The sequence below is a fragment of the Macrobrachium rosenbergii genome, chromosome 36 (genome assembly GCF_040412425.1).
Source record: "Macrobrachium rosenbergii isolate ZJJX-2024 chromosome 36, ASM4041242v1, whole genome shotgun sequence".
NCBI classification, from domain to species: Eukaryota; Metazoa; Arthropoda; class Malacostraca; order Decapoda; family Palaemonidae; genus Macrobrachium; species Macrobrachium rosenbergii.
In genome coordinates this window covers 14,030,418-14,050,417 of record NC_089776.1, presented here as the reverse complement: position 1 = coordinate 14,050,417, position 20,000 = coordinate 14,030,418, and the positions used below count along the sequence as shown (strand labels likewise).

Below are 20,000 nucleotides of genomic sequence, written 5' to 3'. Positions count from 1 at the left end.
TGAACGTTAAAATGCAAAGTTTGTTTTTGATAGGACAATCTAGGGCTTCCCGATGCCTTTTTGGCAAGACCTAGATTGTCTTATCAAAAACAAAGATTTTATGGTTGTTAAAGCAGATAAAGGAGGTTCTACAGTGGTTATGAATAAACAAGATTACTTGAATAAAGCGTACCAGTTACTAAATGACACTAATACCTACACTAAATTAACAAACCCTCCAACCATTACAAAAACTCAACAGGATTTCAATAGGAAAATTAAAAAGATCGCAAATTCTTTGCAGGACCCCTCCCATAAAGAACTTATCTTGTCCAAAATCTCTGGAAAAATCCCCAGTTGGCCATATTTCTATGGTTTGCCTAAAATACACAAAGTAGGTACTCCCCTCCGTCCAATAGTTGCCACTTGTAATGCCCCGCAGAGTGTTCTTGCCATATCTGATGCTCACCTAATACACTCCTCCCATTTCATTGATAGACTAAGGAATTTCAACCGTTCCGATGGTAGGATGATTATCCTCGGTGTCACCTCTTTATTTACGAACGTTCCGCTTGATTTTGTTTTGGAAAATTTAAAGAAAAGGCACGAAGAAGGGATTATCAGCTTTCCTATTCCATGTGACCAATTTCTCGACTTGGTTAGAATCTGTGTTGATTGTACTATTTTCACTTTTAATGACGAATATTTCCCGCAAAAATCTGGTGTTTCTATGGGTTCACCACTGTCACCAGTTTTAGCTAACCTGTGCATGGAGTTCATAGCAGTTGAAATATTAAAGAGATGTAACCCAACCTGCAAGCCTGCTCTGTGGGTGAGATATGTAGACGATATATTTATTATTTTTTACGGCGATGACGTAGCTTTAGACGGCTTACTGAACACTGCCAACAACGTTGTCGATTCTATAAAATTTACAGTTGAGAAAGAGGTTGATGGCAAGATTTCTTTCTTAGATGTCTTAATTCAGAGGGATGTAAACAGTAACTCTTTCAAATTTTCAATTTTTAGAAAAGCTACTAACAAAGAAAATTATATTCATTATTTTTCCCACCACTCACAGCAAGTTAAAAGGAATGTTATCATTAGCTTTGTTCTAAGAGCACTCCGTATATGCGACCCCGAATTTCTAGATGAACTCCTCTCCCATGTCGTAGATACCTTTAGGTCCTTAAAATACCCGGAACATTTTGTTTCTGACGCCATCAGCCGTGCTAAAAGGAGGTTTTATATAGGTCATGTTAATAAGGGTATAAATAACAAGAAACATGTATCATTACCCTTTGAAGAAGAGGTCTCAAGAGTGGGCGATTATATGAATAAATACCAAAAGGATATACAAATTGTTTATACCTATAAAAACGCCTCGGCAAAAGCCCTTACCAAGAATAATGACAGCACCAAGAGAAACAGCGGTGTTTACAAGGTCCCCTGCCATGATTGCAATGGTTGTTACTACGGGGAAAGCGGTAGGGGACTGGATGTAAGATTAAGGGAACATAGAAGGGCCTATGATCTTCATGCACAGGGGAGCGCTTTGGTAGCTCATAGTTTTAATTTAGACCACAAAATTAATTGGGGTGGTGCACGAACTATTTTTAAAAGTGACGATTCTCACGTGAGAAGATTAGTTGAAGGTGCTGCCATAAGCATGGGAATACCGTTTGAAGATAATAAGTCATTTACTAATGAAGACCCTTTCATCAACTGGTTTATTGCCAAACACTACATTACACATTTTAATTTCAAAACTGACGTTGACCGTGTGAACCCTGATGCTCTGCTTCCTCTTCCCCCCCCCTCTCTCTCCAGATAGCCGACGTCCCTGTGGATGGTTCCGACTATGGCACCTATGCAGCGCAGGCAGATGCAACATCGCAAGCACGAAGATCAAGGAGATTGGCGCAACTGCCTGTTGAATTTGGTATTACATAACACTCGAACCAGCACTTCCGTGATGGGCTGTTATCTTCTCGCCCCGCCCCCAATTTTTAAAAACTATTTCATAAGAAAACTACCCTCACTTTGCATTTTAACGTCAACACTGATGAGGAACTGTTCAGGTGTTCGAAAGTCTTTGGTTCTTTTTAGATAGTAATATATTTACTATATAATTGTGGATTTTTATTATTCACATTATTATTATTATTATTATTATTATTATTCCAAATGAATAAAATAAAATAAAATAATAATAAATAATATTAATATCATTATTATTGGAAATTAATAAAAATATAATAATAATAATAATAATAATAATAATAATAATTATTATTATTATTATTATTCACCCAACATTATTACCCAACATCCTGCAGCTTTCTCTACAAATAACGAAAGTGAAGATTCTCCCCTAACGTTTCGTAAAATTCTCCATGTTCAATGACTAAAGGTACAACTCTCTTACAATATATGATTACTTCGCACATTTCGTAAGATGGAAATAAAGAAAAAAATATCTCGACGCGGGTCTCATAAGTGGATCAATTTGGGTTACATAAATATTCAGTTCACATCTGGAAGGCATTAATTTGTGAAGACGCAAACGTTTCTCTACACCTCTCTCATATATGTGTATATGTATGTATGTATACACAATATTATATACATATATATACTGTATATATACACATATATAAATACATATGAAGAAAGAGCTCAATTTTCACTAGAAAGATAAATTAACATTTCAGGTAGATTCCTACACGACCACAAAACTACTTTAGTAGTTTTGCTAGAGAAAAATAGTATATAGAATCTGCACAGTTCAAACAGTCAATTTGCTGACAGGTAAGAACAACTTGATAACTGTGCACTAGTACTTTTAATATATATATATATATATATATATATATATATATATATATATATATATATATATATATATATATATATATATATATATATATATATATTATAACTTTCAAAAATGTCTACAAACAGATCTTGCAAGATCTTGACGCCATGAGAGCGAAAGTTAAAATGATCTTAGAACATAGTGTAATTACTCATAAGTAATCGAAAAAGCCACAAAAGCGATTATAAGTAAGTGAAAAATCCACATAAGTAATTATAAGTAACTACAAAAGTCACATTTTATAAACAACACGAGAGAGAGAGAGAGAGAGAGACAGTCAGTCAGTCACTCCTGCTCGAACTTCCACAGTACACTGCGATTCACCACAGGTGAAATGAATTGCAATTTAATTCTCTCTCTCTCTCTCTCTCTCTCTCTCTCTCTCTCTCTCTCTCTCTACAGGTGCGCAAGTCCGCTTGTCATCCACATTTGCTAACACCTGCCCGACATTTTAGGGGTGTGTGTGTAGCTCCCCCTCCAACCACTTGGGGTGTGATTTACCTTCCCTGTTCATACGTGAGAATTGAAACAACGGTTATAGTAACAACCTACAGTCACAACGGTGCTATGAAAAGGAATAACTTCCAGTAGTTAACTTACATTAACAAAATCCCAATTAACAAAAATCTTAACAATGACAAAAAAGGATTTGAAGCTTACAATCGAGGTTCCCACTTCAAAAAAAAAAATCTTGATGGACTTCAAGAACTACAGAAACAAGAGATAAGTTATGAAGAAAGAAAAGAAGATAAATTAATAAATTAATAGATATATAGATAAAAATAAAAATGAAAACGTCACTAGGCGCCATCATTTTCCTAATCGGCATTCTTGCTAAAATTGTTCAGAACCCGAGTTAATTAGATTAATTACTATCAGCAAGACAAGGATAATTGAGAGAGAGAGAGAGAGAGAGAGAGAGAGAGAGAGAGAGAGAGAGAGAGAGAGAGAGAAATTTAAAGGAAAGACTGATAAGGGCCTTGAGTTTTAAAGGACAAAGAGAGAGAGAGAGAGAGAGAGAGAGAGAGAGAGAGAGAGAGAGAGAGAGAGAGAGAGAGCAAAGACTATAAAGGGCCTTGAGTTTAAGGAGAGAGAGAGAGAGAGAGAGAGAGAGAGAGAGAGAGAGAGAGAGAGAGAGAGAGAGACTCCAGGTGTTCTGGGAGAACCGATTTAGTTTAATATGGCAATCATCAGATCAAACAATTTTCTTCTCATAACTTCGTCATTACAACGATCGTGCCTTCGTATACTAGATCCGATGGACTTTATGCCAGCACAGGCTCTTGATCGAGGTCAGCCTCTGCCATATATGATAATCAAAGTCATGTTATGAAGACACACGCCTTTTCAATGGTCAAGATTCTCACCCTTGGGAGAATCATGCTTAAGTAATTACATCTGGTGAGAAGCTTAATTAATTACATCTGGTTAGAATCACGCTTCTGGTGAGAATCATGCTTAATTAATAACACCCAGTGAGGATCATGCTTAAGTAATTACACCAGGTGAGAATCGTGCTTAAGTACTTACACCTGGTGAGAATCGTGCTTAAGTAATTACACCAGGTGAGAATCGTGCTTAAGTAATTACATCTGGTGAGAATCGTGCTTCAGTAATTACATCTGGTGAGAATCACGCTTAAGTAATTACACCAGGTGAGAATCGTGCCTAAGCAATTACACCAGGTGAGAATCGCTTAATTACACCCGGTGAGAATCATGCTTAAGTAATTACACCTGGTGAGAATCGTGCTTAATTAATTACACCAAGTGAGAATCATGCACTAATGAGGGGTCTTCCTCCAATAATAATAATAATAATAATAATAATAATAATAATATGTTTGTGAACTACTGTTATCAAAGAGGCAGAAGCATGAAAAATACTTATAGAAAAAGTAATCATGTCCTAAGTATTTAACTCATTCAGAAAAAAATTTGCTACTTGTTTTCAATGCACAAAAAAGTAAAAAAAAAAGTAAAAAATGCGCCGAAGTTTCTTCGGCGCAATCGAGTTTTCTGTTCAGCGTATAATGCTGTATGAGCCGCGCCCCAAGAAACTTCCAGCCGGCTCGGGGGTGGCCTGTCCTATAGTATTGCCAGGCGCACGATCCATGACTAACTTTATAACCTTAAATAAAATAAAAACTACTGAGGCTAGGGGGCTGCAATCTGGTATGTTCGATGATTGGAGGGTGGATGATCAACATACAAATTTGCAGCCCTCTAAGCCTCAGCAGTTTTTAAGATCTGAGGGCGGACAGAAAAAGTGCGGACAGAATAAAGTGCGGACGGATAGACAATGCCGGCACAACAGTTTTCTTTTACAGAAAACTAAAACGTACTTTGTTGAGTAAAGCATCACATAGACTTTGCTTATAATTTTTTTTTTTACCACATTAATTGTAAAAATTTTTTTTCTATACCACATTACTTGTAAAAATGTTTCTTCCCATACCACCTTACTTATGAAAATGTTTTTTGTCCGTACCACACTTATAAATAAAAATGATTTCATACCCCATTACTTATATCTTATTTTTTTAACCATAATACTTACAAAAAAATTATTTCTTACCACATTATTTGTAATTTCCTTTCATACTGCAATACTTATAACAATGTTTTTCTTATCCACACCACAATATCTGTATTAAAAGGTTCCACCACAAACACAACTGTGGCAATTTTATAGTGTCTAATTTCACTGTAACTGACAAAAGAACCATTCATGTTACACATGAACATACGTCGTCTCATACACGTCTACGAAAAGAAACAGGCATTAGTGAGAAGTGAGTACTATTGAATTCAATATAAAATTTAGGCCAAAGGCCTGTAAGGTCATTCAGCGCTGAAGCGGAAATTGCCAGTAAAAGTGAAAACCTGTCAATTGCACTATGAATCGATTGTTAGGAGAGGGTGGAGAGTAAGATGGAAGAAAGGGAATATGAATGGAGGTACAGTAAAAGGAACGAAAGGGGTTGTTGCAGCTAGGGGCCGAAGGGACGCTTGCAAAGAACCTACAGTAAGTAATGACTACATTCCACCAGAAGAGGTGCAGTGACGGCACTACCCCCACCTACGGGGATAAATACTACTCACTGTATAAATGGAAAAATTGCCCTTTTGAACAGAGAGAGAGAGAGAGAGAGAGAGAGAGAGAGAGAGAGAGAGAGAGAGAGAGAGAGAGAGAGAGAGAGAGAGAGAGTATTCTCTCAGTAGGTAACTTCCTTGCTCAAAATTTTAAAACTACACGAAGCGGTATCATTCAACATGAGAGAGAGAGAGAGAGAGAGAAACTATTCTCTCAGCAGGTAACTTCCTTGCTCAAAATTTTAAAACTACACGAAGCGGTATCATTCAACATGAGAGAGAGAGAGAGAGAGAGAGAGAGAGAGAGAGAGAGAGAGAGAGAGAGAGAGAGAGAGAGAGAGACAGTATTCTCTCAGTAGGTAACTCCCTTGCTCAAAATTTTAAAACTACACGAAGCGGTATCATTCAACATGAGAGAGAGAGAGGTATCATTCAACATGAGAGAGAGAGAGAGAGAGAGAGAGAGAGAGAGAGAGAGAGAGAGAGAGAGAGAGAGAGAGAGAGAGAGAGAGAGACGATCAATTACAAAGCCTTTAAAATGGCTCATATTTCACAGGCGTCTTCATATTACACAAACAGGTTTAACTTCTAGCTCTGCTGGAGACGTTGCTATAATCACTCACACGTTTAACAAAAACATGAAAAAGTTCAGATATAAACATATTTGTTCTCATAAGTATAGAGGGATTAAACGTTTTAATGTTTTTCAGAGCTGAAACGGTAATGGACAGTAAGAATATTATATAATGATATATTTACACATAAAACGTTCTCCATTTAGCAGACGAAACTAAAAAAAATATTATTTACTAATATATTTACACAAAAACGTTCTCTATTTGGCAGACGAAACAAAAAATTTATTATTTACTAATATATTTACACATGAAAACGTTCTCCATTTAGCCGACGAAACAAAAAAAAAATATTTATTAATATTTTTACAGACAAAAACGTTCTCCATTTGGCAGATGAAACTAAAAACGAAAATATTATTTACCAATATATTTACACAAAAATGTTCTCCAATTGGCAGACGAAACTAAAAAGAAAACATTATTTATTAATATATTTACACATGAAAACGTTCTCCATTTAGCAGACGAAACAAAAAAAATTATTATTTACTAATATATTTACACACAAAAACGTTCTCCATTTAGCAGACGAAACTAAAGAAATTATTATTTACTAATATATTTACACATAAAAACGTTCTCCATTTAGCAGACGAAACTAAAAAAAATTATTATTTACTAATATTTACAAATAAAAACGTTCTCTATTTAGCAGACGAAACTAAAAAAAAAAAATTATTATTTATTAATATATTTACACATGAAAACGTTCTCCATTTAGCAGACGAAACTAAAAAAAAATATTATTTACTAATATATTTACGCATAAAAACGTTCTCCATTTAGCAGACGAAATAAAAAAAAATTATATATTTACACATAAAAACGTTCTCCATTTAGCAGACGAATCTAAAAAAAAAAAACCATTATCTACTAATATATTTACACATAAAACGTTCTCTAAAAAAATATTTTTTAAAATATATTTACACATAAAAACTTTCTCCATTTAGCAGACGAATCTACAGAAGAAAACATTATCACTAACATATCTAAACATAAAAACGATCTCCATTTAGCAGACGAAACTAAAAAAAAAAAAAAATTATTCACGAAGAGAACAATACTTCTCCAAGTTGATCTTCACAAGTCTCCAAAGTCACGTGACCCTATCACGTGACCCTACCCACTCACCAATTCGGAGAACTTCGAATCAGACACAGCTTGAGGCTGGGTGATATAGTACTCCAGAGCAGAAATTTATTTTCGAATACAAATAAAATTTTATATTAAAAAAAGGGGAGATATCAACGCTCTTGTCTTAAGTAAAAGGAAGATTTATAATTTACCTAATTGTCACAAACCTTACGTTGTTTGTCGTAAAATGGCGTCAAGTCTTGAAGTCAAAACTGAAAATTGTGACAAATCTTACGTTGTTTGCAGTAAAATGACGTCAAGTCTTAAGTTAAAACTGAAAAGTGCGACAAATCCTAAGTTGTTTGTCGTAAAAATGACGTAAAGTCTTCAAGCTAACACTGAAAGCGTGACAAATCCTAAGTTGTTTGTCGTAACATTGACGTAAAGCCTTCAAGCTAACAATGAATAATGTGACAAATCTTAAGTTGTTTTTCGTAGAAATGACGTAAAATTGTGGCAAATATTTTCTTCCAGAACTGCCAAAATGCTTACACAGCAAGTACTTCCCTATGGTGTAAGATGTATTTAACGGAAAATAATTACAACAAAAACATTTGTGTCCTAGGGTAAAAGCGCATGGACGGCAATTACGGGTAATTACCGTCGTAATTAGAAGCATAATTACGATAAACGCGGAAGAAAATTACGATCTGAAACATTCTTAAAAATTATATATATATATATATATATATATATATATATATATATATATATATATATATATATATATATATATATATATGTATATATATATATATATATATATATATATATATATATATATATATATATATATATATATATATATATTATATATATATATATTGTAATTTAACCTATTTAATTTAACCTCGTTACTGCTGCTTTGCCAGCCGTTTAAACAGCCTGAACTGAGAGAGAGAGAGAGAGAGAGAGAGAGAGAGAGAGAGAGAGAGAGAGCAGATACATAAATAATGCATTGCTCACATTTATATTAGATCGAAAGTGAGAAAAAGGAATAATACACTGCTACGGTTTCCATGAGAGAGAGAGAGAGAGAGAGAGAGAGAGAGAGAGAGAGAGAGAGAGAGCATTCCTCGAAATAATGATCTTCATTAGGGAACGGCCTTGAACCGCAAGGAAATTCCGATGATACTCCGGATGCGTAAGAGAGAGAGAGAGAGAGAGAGTTACACGTCGAGAGGGGGGGGGGGATGAAAGAGTGAAGGAATGAAGGAGTACAGGAATGAAGAAGTGAAGAAGAGGAAGGAAGAAATGAAGGAGTGAAGAGTAAAGGAGTGAAAGAGTAAAGGAGTGAAGAAGTAAAGGAGTGAAGAGTAAAGCAGTGAAAGAGTACAGGAATGAAGAGGTAAAGGAGAGGAGGGAAGGAATGAAGGAGTGAAGGAGTGAAAGTGGGGGGAATGGAGGAGGGAATAAATTAAGGAGTGAAGGAATGAGGGATTGAAAGAATGAAGAAGTAAAAGGTAAAAAGGAGTGAAGAAATCAAGGAATAAAGGAATTACGGAGTGAAGGAATGAGGGAGTAAAGGAGTGAAGCGATGAAGGAACAAAGGAGTGAAGAAACGAAGGAGTGAAGTATTCTGTCATTGTCAGTTCTTCCACGTAGACAGAACATTAATTCATCGCATAAATAAACTCCCTGAGGGTATTTATACCCCCAGGGCATGGGTTGAATGTACCCTTCAGCAGGTCAGCTGAGGAAGGATACGAGCTCCAATCACAGGTATACAGGTAAAGGCCTGTTCTTCTCGAAGTATACAGATAACGACTGTCTCTCTCGAAGTATACAGGTACAAAACTGCCCCTCTCGAAGCATACAGGTACAAAACTGCCCCTCTCGAAGTATACAGGTACAAAACTGCCCCTCTCGAAGTATACAGGTACAAAAAAGAGACAGACGTTGAATCATATCCACGACTGTGGACAGGCTGAGCACCACCTGTGGTGGCGGATCGTTTTTAGAAGCGAAATGCCCCCCCAAAGGACACACTTGTCCACAGATTAAAAAACACACCTGTTTAGATTTCCAAACTGAAAGAAAAAGTGGCCGATACAAAAAAAAAACTGTAATAAACACACAACTGATGATGCAGCCAGTAATATTCTGGAAAGTACAAAAAACCATTTCAGATACAGGTGACAACATAATATCACATAGTAAATCATCGCGTGTACAGGATTTCGTAAGACATGCCAGCATTACGAGGAGAGAGAGAGAGAGAGAGAGAGAGAGAGAGAGAGAGAGAGAGAGAGAGAGAGAGAGAGAGAGAGACTTATCTGTAGTTAACTTCCTCAGGTCTTGAAACCACATGGCACAATATTATTCAAAATATACAAGAGAATACTATTCAACATGAGAGAGAGAGAGAGAGAGAGAGAGAGAGAGAGAGTCACAATCGTATAAATATCTACCTTCATATAACGTAAGGCTAAGCATTCAAAAATTGACTTATGATTAACCAATCAAATCTCTCTCTCTCTCTCTCTCTCTCTCTCTCTCTCTCTCTCTCTCTCTCTCTCTCTCCAAAATTCTTCAATATACAAACTCAAACCGACAGATATGATGCCATTTCTACACTGCATCCATAACTTTCCACGTCAATTGTAAAGATACCACAATTTCGGTAATCCAGGACGAGAAAAACTCTGGGTTTACTCAAAATAAAAACACACGTTTACTCAGACGAAAAACACTTGTTACCTCAATAAAAAAAAACACTTGTTACCTCAATAAAAAACACTTGTTAACGGTGATAAAAAAAAAACACTTGTAAACTTCAATGCTGACGTAACAGTTAATAACCAAGATTGGGACGTCACACGTCACTTACGCCCACAATGGTATACTGGACTTGATAATAATACTAATTATTATTATTAATATTATAATGGAACTCACCACAACAGACCAAGGTATTGTATGGTTGCGAAGAGCCTCTCCTACCATCCTGATATCTCGGCGTTGGGATGACTTCTGCAATTCTCATCCTGACGACTGAATCACTCGCTCACCTCACCCACCCTCACTCACTCGCTCACTCTCAGAGGAGACTGGTATATCCCTGAGAAGCTGAGGAGTCTCTCTCTCTCTCTCTTCAGGCCAAAGGACGTTTACACTGCATTCCTCGTCAGGATAACTTCAAAATCTCTCTCTCTCTCTCTCTCTCTCTCTCTCTCTCTCTCTCTCTCTCTCTTAGTTATTTCACTTTATATCCTTCTTATTAGCATAATCGAATTTTCCGTTTGGTATTTACAATCAACCGAGTCAGTGATTACTGAAAAAGCCTAAAGAAATTTCTTTGTTTTCTATTGAATTTGCAACAATTCGACGCTTTTTCGTGTTAATATAAAACTATTATAGCAACTGTCATCCCTTACAATAGGCATCTGCCGACCTTTCTTATTGTCACGCTAAAAAATACAATCAATCAATCAACATTCACGTTTGCACCGTGCAAGAAAACTATCATCATCTCCAGGAATTTCAGCAAAGCGTAACAATTAACGAGCACCTTACGTTTCCTATGTAATTAAGGCGAAATCAGTGCACTGGAGAAATATATAACTGCTTGGATAACTTAAACTATTAACATTCTTTTACAGCTAATGTCACTTTATTAAAATGATAATCGATACACGCTTGGCGTAATTATATTAGAACATATATACGAGTACTGTATGTATATATATATATATATATATATATATATATATATATATATATATATATATATATATATATATATATATATATATATATATATATATATATATATAACTGGAACTGTTTTGCAAGGCATCTTCGTAAGAAGATTCGCAACGTGAAACTGGTGGAAATTCTCACTCTCCTTCCACAAGTTTATTTTGCAGTTTTCCTTTTTGCATAATGTAATGCCGCAATGATCTATTTATTTGTTTAAGAGGCAAATTTATTTATTTTTTCTTTTCTAATGGCTTATCTCTTCTTTCTGTTTTACCCATTAGCTTTTGTTGATTCTTTGAACTGAACACCACATTCTTTGAAAGCTTGAATTCCAAGTCAATAGGCCACGTTTGGCTTGGCCTGTAAGACTAGGGGTTCATCTTCCGAATAATAAATAATAATAATAATAATAATAATAATAATAATACTAATAATAATAATAATAATAATAATAATAATAATAATAATAATAATGCACCATAGTACATGAGAAAGAAAGAGAAAGAAAAAATTGATAAGTATCAAGACATGAAAATCGAAATAAGAAGGATATGGAATATGCCAGTGGAAATCGTACCCTACTAGGGAACTACTAGGCACGATCCCACGATCCCTGAAAAGGAATCGGGAAAAACTAGATGCCGAAGTAGCTCCAGGACCCATGCAGAAGAGTGTGCTACTAGAAACAGCGCAACATAGTGAGAAAAGTGATGGACTCCTAAGGAGGCAGGATGCAACCCGGAACCCCACACTATAAAAACCACCCAGTCGAATAGGATGATTGTGATAGACCACAAAAAAAAAAAAAAAAAAATAATAATAATAATAATAATTGCTATACATCAAAAGATGTTTCAGCATTTTTCAATAATGACTAACATTAAAAACTGCCAATTCTACACGCCTGGAAGTGCAAGAAACTTTAAATCTAAAAAAAAATCAACAAATAAAATTAAACTTTTTTTTGTCGACGTGGAGGAAAGTGCAATGTACACCAGCAGACTTCTCTTTTTTTCCTCCTCCTCCTCCTCCTCACGCCTGAGGGAAGGTCCCTCAGTCTCTCAGTCATCCCAAGGATGACGCAACACCCGACGGGAGGGAGGGAGGGAGGGATTATTGCCAGAGGACCGCGCCTCATTGTGACCTCCGCCGCGTCAATGTCACATTTCCAAAGAATTACAGAAGAAGTTTTTAAGTCTGCTGCCCGTGAGGTTACATTTAACTGTTTATCATTATTAGATTTAACTATACATCGATGTAAAAGTAAATATATATATATATATATATATATATATATATATATATATATATATATATATATATATATATATATATATATATATATATATATATATATATATATATGCTCATGCCACAGGAATATTTTAAAAGCAACACGACAGACCGCCAAGTGCTTTCGCTTAACTGACAGATCTTACATCCTGAAGATATTTTAAAACTACACGAAAGGACTCTCTTTTCTGTCGTTTTCTGTTCTGACTTTCTGCTGTGGCACTGACTGACAATCAAACGATATATATATATATATATATATATATATATATATATATATATATATATATATATATATATATATATATATATATACTTAAAATTACCATCACGTCTGCATTTCCGGGATTATAAAATGTGAACACAATACATACAGTTGAAAAAACGCAAAAGTTGAAATAATAAAAAAACTAAATTAGCCAAAAATTAAACTAGTTTTTTTTTATTTCAAAAGAAAACCTTCAAAAGCAGAAAGTTTGTTGGAGTTGGAAACAGCAGCGTGACAACAATAATTAAATATATATTGCATACACTTACACTTGTATACACAAAAACACTTGTATTACACACATACACCGTGTTTGCGCGTTGGGACTGAACTGACGATATTCAAATCAATCGGGCAAAGTTATGAAATTCTGGGCATCAAACAGGATGCCCTAATCTGGGAGTGTATTGTGATTGGGAGCTAAAAATGCAACCATAAATTTAGCAAGCCCAAAGGGCAGGTCTTTAGGTGTGTGTGTGTGTGTATGTGTGTATGTATACATACTGTATATATATAATATACATATATATAAATATAAATATAAATATATTATATATGTATGTATACATATATGTAGTTATATGTATATATATTTATATAAAAATATATGTATATATATATATGTATAATATATATTATATATATATTTATATATGTATATTTATATATATATATATATATAAATATATATATGTGTATATATAATATATATATGTATATATAATATATATAATATATTATATTAATACATATACATATATATATTTATATACATATAAATACATATATGTATACATACATACATACATATATATATTAATATATGTATACATATATAAATATAATACATATACAAATATATATATATATATATATATATATATATATATATATATATATATATATATATATATATATATATATATATATATATATATATATATATAACTGAGAGAAACTACCCTGTTTAATCGAGAACATCCAAGACATTGCAACTGTCAATGGAACCAATGACTAGCAGCAAAAAGCAAATCTCTGTCACAACGACAAAACACCAATCACCACAAGACAAATTAGAACACGACGAGTCAATGACAAAAGTGTTAATGACTTTATACACCGCTGCTTGGAATGTTCAGGTGTGTTCGTTTGGATGGCTAACAAGGATGCGTTCAATTAGGACGCCACGTCCTTCCGCGAGTTTAACAGCGGCAATTCCTAAAGTTCAGTTATCTATATCTTAGTTTAACCAGACCACTGAGCTGATTAACAGCTCTCCTAGGGCTGGCCCGAAGGATTAGACTTATTTCGCGTGGCCAAGAACCAACTGGTTACCTAGCAACGGCACCTACAGCTTATTGTGGAATCCGAACCACATTACACCGAGAAATGAATTTCTACCACCAGAAATAAATTCCTCTAATTCTTCATTAGCCGGCCGGAGACTCGAACTCGGGCCTAGCGAGTGCTAGCCGACAACTCTACCGACTCTCCCAACGAGGAACTGCCAATTCCTCAAGGTATCAATTATAATTCCCCTGGGGGAATTCGACATTAAACTGTATTTGTGGCTTAATCTTCGTGAATATTAAAAATTCTCACGTTTATAAGTGAAGGGTCAATTTCGATTCTCAACAAGTGAAGAATGCGCCGAAGTTTCTTCGGCGCAATCGAGTTTTCTGTACATCGTACAATCAAGGCCACGGAAAATAGATCTATCTTTCGGTGGTCTCGATAAAAGAAGTGCGGAAAGGAAAAAGTGCGGAAAGAAAAAAGCGCGGACAGAATAAAGTGCGGACGGACAGACAAAGCCGGCACAATAATTTTCTTTTCAGAAACCCAAAACTGGACCTAAATTCGATATCCCCGTAGAGGGTTAGTGCCGTCAGTGCACCTCATGCGGTGCACTGTAGGTATTACTTTCAAGGGTCTTTGCATCGCCCCTTCGGCCCCTAGCTGCAAGCCCCTTTCATTCCTTTTTACTGTACCTCCGTTCATATTCTCTTTCTTCCATCTTACTCTCCACCATCTCCTAACAATTGATTCATATTGCAACTGCGAGATTTTTTCCTCCTGTTACATCTCTCAAACCTTCTACTCTCAATTCCCCTTTCAGCACTGAATGACCTCGTAAGTCCCAGCGTCTGACCTTTAGCGTAAATTCTGTATTTTACTCTATTCTAAATTCGACAGGCACATATAAAGCCAAGTCGACATCGACCTATACATCTCTTGATAGCCGAGTGGTCAAAGTCACTGTCTGGAGTCGTTACTGAACCAAATGACTTACACTTGAGGATGAATGATCAGGTTCGAATCCTGGTAATTCATCCCCAGGTGTAAGTTTTTCCCAAAGTAGTGAATCTGATATTTAAGCATATTTGTATATTTAAAAAAAATAAGCACTAATATACTTTTTTGTGTGACGACTATTTATCTATTAGTGAACGTCTCTTATGTCAGGAGTTATCGTTAGGCACAAGACCAAGCCCTGGGACTTATTAGGTCATTCAGCGCTGAAAGGGAAATTGAGAGTAGAAAGTTTGAAAGGTGTAACAGGAGGGAAACAACTGTTAGGAGAGGGTGGAAAGTGAGATGGACTAAAGAGAATATGAACGGAGGTGCAGTAAAAGGAGCGAAAGGGGTTGCAGCTTGGGGCCGAGGGGACGCTGCAAAGAACGTTAACCAGTGCCTACAGTGCACGGCAAGAGGAGCACTGAGGGCACTAACCCCCCTACGAGAATCCCACTCAAGAATGGTATACACTATACGTGACTTTTTCATTCATCAACAGAAAGATACAAAAAATATAAATATACTCATTTTTTAATTCTTTAAACAATTCTCTCTCTTGTGTATATATATATATATATATATATATATATATATATATATATATATATATATATATATATATATATATATATATATATATATATATATATTATATATATATATATATAATCTTCGTTCCAAAGTTATGGAACTGAGTGTCTGCATCTTTCAAACCAACTCACAATAATAAAAAATTAGATTGTAAACAAATTCTACTTTGGGTTGTACTAATTTATTCATATTTCCATCTATTTATATTTTAATCTATTTATATTTTTTTATTTTATAATAACCAATCTCTTCTTTCCGCATTCCTTATTATCTTCTGTAATTACTTTCAAATGAATATCATAATATTTCCTGGAAACTTGAATTTCAAGTCAGTGGCCCCTGTGGGCTTGTTCCATATGAATAGGGTTCATCCCCTGAAATAATAATAATAATAATAATAATAATAATAATAATAATATTATTATTATTTCTTTCTGATACTGAACCCTTTCTCTACAGTGGTTCGAGATTTGGACCAAAGTAAAATCATTCTTCATTTATTCAGCCAACAACCCTCTGAGTTACAATCGTGGCAAAGAAAAAAATTATATACAAATTAGTCACCCAATTAGTTTATTTGGCGGAGAATGGAAGAGTAAACATGACTGAAAATTAACAAGAAGAAAAACAATGTGTTAAAGCCTTGAAATGTAAACAAAAGTAGTTCATGACTGTTTGTTACTCTCTGTTCATACGTCTCTCCCTCTCTCTCATGCTGCATAATATTCTCTTGTATGTTGAATAACATTGCCCCATGTGGCTTCAAGACTTGAGAAAGTTATCTACAGATAAATGTTTCTCTCTCTCTCTCTCTCTCTCTCTCTTTCTCTCTCTCTTTGGTTCTTAGCCACGTAAGATAAGTCTAATCCTTCGGGCCAGCCCTAGGAGAGCTGTTAACCAGCTCAGTGGTCTGGTAAAACTAAGGTATACTTAACTTTCTCTCTCTCTCTCTCTCTCTCTCTCTCTCTCTCTCTCTCTCTCTCTCTCTCTCTCTCTCTCTCTCTCTCTCTCTCTCTCTCTCTCCCCTCGTAGTACTGGCATGTTTTATGAAATCCTGTATACATAATGATTTACTCTCTCTCTCTCTCTCTCTCCCCGTAACACTGGCATGTTTTATGAAATCCTGTATACATAATGATTTACTCTCTCTCTCTCTCTCTCCCCGTAACACTGGCATGTTTTACGAAATCCTGTACACAAGATGATTTACTGTCTGATATTATGCTGACACCTGTATCTGAAACGGTTTTTGTACTTTTCAGAATATCACTGGCTGCATCGTCAGTTGCGTGTTTATTACAGGTTTTCATATATCAGAAAGTCTTCTTTTTTTTTTTTTTAGTCTGTAAGTCGAAACATGTGTTTTTCAATTTTTGGACAAGTGTGACTTTTTGGTACTTCGCTTCTAAAAATGAGCCGCCATTTACATTTACATATTCTCTCTCTCTCTCTCTCTCTCTCTCTCTCTCTCTCTCTCTCTCTCTCTACACATACACACACATACAAGAAAACTCTCAGAACACTCGTATATCGCATTCATGAAGGAAAACTCCCCATATGTGTGTGTGTTTGTGTGAGTGTTTGTGTGCGTGTGTGTGTTTGTGTGAGTGTGTGTGTGTGTGCGTGTGTGTAACTGATGCCCAAGATATCAGTTACTTAAAGCAATACGGATACGTCAAGGACTTAACTCCATTTGGTCTAAACAAACAATGTTTTAAAATCAGTTCTATTCAGTTGAGTAATAAGTGAGAGAGAGAGAGAGAGAGAGAGAGAGAGAGAGAGAGAGAGAGAGCTACATACAAGGGAATTATTTTTGATAAGATTCTTGTGTTTTTCTGGTATTCTAAAGATTTTATCTTTGTTTATACTTATTATTCAACATTAGAAACTTTGCTGGATCAAACATTATAAACTACTTAAGCCAAAACAGAAAGTGATAAGTAGATGGAGTCAAATAAGTATTGGAGAGAAAGGGCCAAAGTATGGATATGGCAGTGACGCCATTTCCTTTCACTTTGGAGCCACCCCTATTAGAGGTAAAGGTTCTCTCTCTCTCTCTCTCTCTCTCCACGTACAAACAGCTTCTTCACGAAGTTCATTTTATATGTTGAATATACTATTTATACCGTGTAACCATAAGCATATTTATTTTTCTCTCTCTCTCTCTCTCTCTCTCTCTCTCTCTCTCTCTCTCTCTCTCTCTCTCTCCACGCACAAAAAGTTTCTTCATAAAGCTCCATTTTTTATTGAATATATTTTAATCGCGTAATCATAAGCATATCTCTCTCTCTCTCTCTCTCTCTCTCTCTCTCTCTCTCTCTCTCTCTCTCTCTCTCTCTCCGTACAAACAGTTTCTTCATGAAGCTTCATTTTGTACGTTGAAAATACCATTTTAACCGCGTAATAATAATCATATCTCTCTATTTCTCTCTCGCTCTCTCATCTAAACCTACATATAAAACACCTTTTGAATCGAGAAAAACTGCAGTTTTAATCCTATGTGACTTGCTGATAGAGCTACATTACCCAAGGTTACGTTAGCCTTTTATTTTTTACTTACTTTTTTCGGGGGGAGGGGTGGGCAAGTGATATAGGAAGAGGCGAAACGAGGACCACCTTAGGTATGAATATTTGGGGAACTGAGAGAGAGAGAGAGAGAGAGAGAGAGAGAGAGAGAGAGAGAGAGAGAGAGAGAGAGGGGGGGAACAGGTGGGTTAAGAAGCTGCGTGCCAAATCAACCAACCCTCCACAAAACCCCACCCATACCAGTGTTCTCCGGCGCCATCTTGCAAAACACGTAATGGCGTGACATTTTTCCACGTGAATTTCCTTCACAATTCTTACGATGTTGCAAATTCCCAATGTTACCCGTCATCCTTTTCTCATGTCGTCATCAACTCTGTAAAATCATAACCGTTCTTTCATCCCAGGATATTGCATTGCTGTTATAGTATTATTGCTTATGATTATATTCATTTTCCACGTTAATTTCATTTCATAATGTTCTTGCGTGGGACAAATTGCTATGTTACACTAATGGTTTCTCTAACATCGCCATCGGTTCTGTAAATTTATAACCGTCCATTTGTCTCGAAACATTTAATTGGGGTTATAATATTAACTGCAGGTTATAACTTTGCTATTATACCTAATTATAAATGATATGTGTAGGCAGACTGATTTGTGTATGCGAGTGTATTGTGTCAGACTTATCCTCTATCTGCTGGCAAAGTGCAGAGCGCGTGCAAGATGCCATTATGAGGAGAGGAGACTCTCTCTCTCTCTCTCTCTCTCTCTCTCTCTCTCTCTCTCTCTCTCTCTCTCTCTCTCTCTCTCTGTGTGTGTAAAAATTAGTGTCTTCACAAAAGCTTCGTTTCGTGGGTTGAATATCCTATTTTAATCGCTAAATCGTAAATATGTCTCTCTCAATCTCTCTTTCTCTCACTAAAAGCTTCCTTTCGATATATATATATATGTATATTTCATATATATATTTTTATGTATAATATATATGTATATTCTATATATATATATATATATATATATATATATATTTATATATATAATATATATATATAAATATATTTTTATATATATATATATATATATTTATATATATGAATACATTATATACATAGAATATATATATATATATATATTTTTATATATATATATGTATATATATATATATATATTATATATATATATATATATATATATATATATATATATATATATATATATATATACATACATACACACACACACACACAATCTCCCAGCAGTTGTCGTTCAGGTAGAACACATGGCAGAGAGCGAGAAGTGTGCAGTTGAAGCGTGCAACTGCAATAGTTGTTTGTAAGCCTCTGGCTGTTTGTGTCTCTCGCCAAGATAGGAGCCTGGATGCCAATGCCAAGGTCATCTCTGTCTATCTATCTATCTGTGTCTATCTTTGGTTTCGTCATGCAATGAGTTTTGCGTTCCATTGGTCTGTTTCTGCCGTGTGGTTCGTTTTGTTTGTATGTATGTGTGTGTGTGTGTATGTATGTATGTATAATATATATACATGTATATGTATATAAACACATATATATGTACAATATACTGTATATACATGTATATGT

General features: G+C 35.1%; 1 protein-coding gene across 15 annotated transcripts in view; it reads right to left on the bottom strand.

The window, feature by feature from the left end:
• LOC136856645 (UTP--glucose-1-phosphate uridylyltransferase-like) overlaps nucleotides 1-20,000 on the bottom strand; it is a 63,768-nt gene that overhangs the window by 18,020 nt on the left and 25,748 nt on the right. For 3 of the 15 annotated variants that reach the window (XM_067134625.1, XM_067134627.1, XM_067134626.1), the window contains exon 1: nucleotides 3,094-3,174. The exons of 4 other annotated variants lie outside the window; for them this stretch is intronic. Coding sequence is in view for 1 of the 11 variants with exons in the window: in XM_067134631.1 (XP_066990732.1) it covers nucleotides 10,626-10,673 (48 nt within the window). In the remaining 10 variants the exon portion in view is untranslated. Of the gene's footprint in view, nucleotides 1-3,008; nucleotides 3,175-10,625; nucleotides 10,778-13,259; nucleotides 13,319-20,000 lie in introns of those variants that run through there. 8 more of the 15 variants (XM_067134621.1, XM_067134629.1, XM_067134628.1 and 5 more) reach the window with 5 other exon arrangements.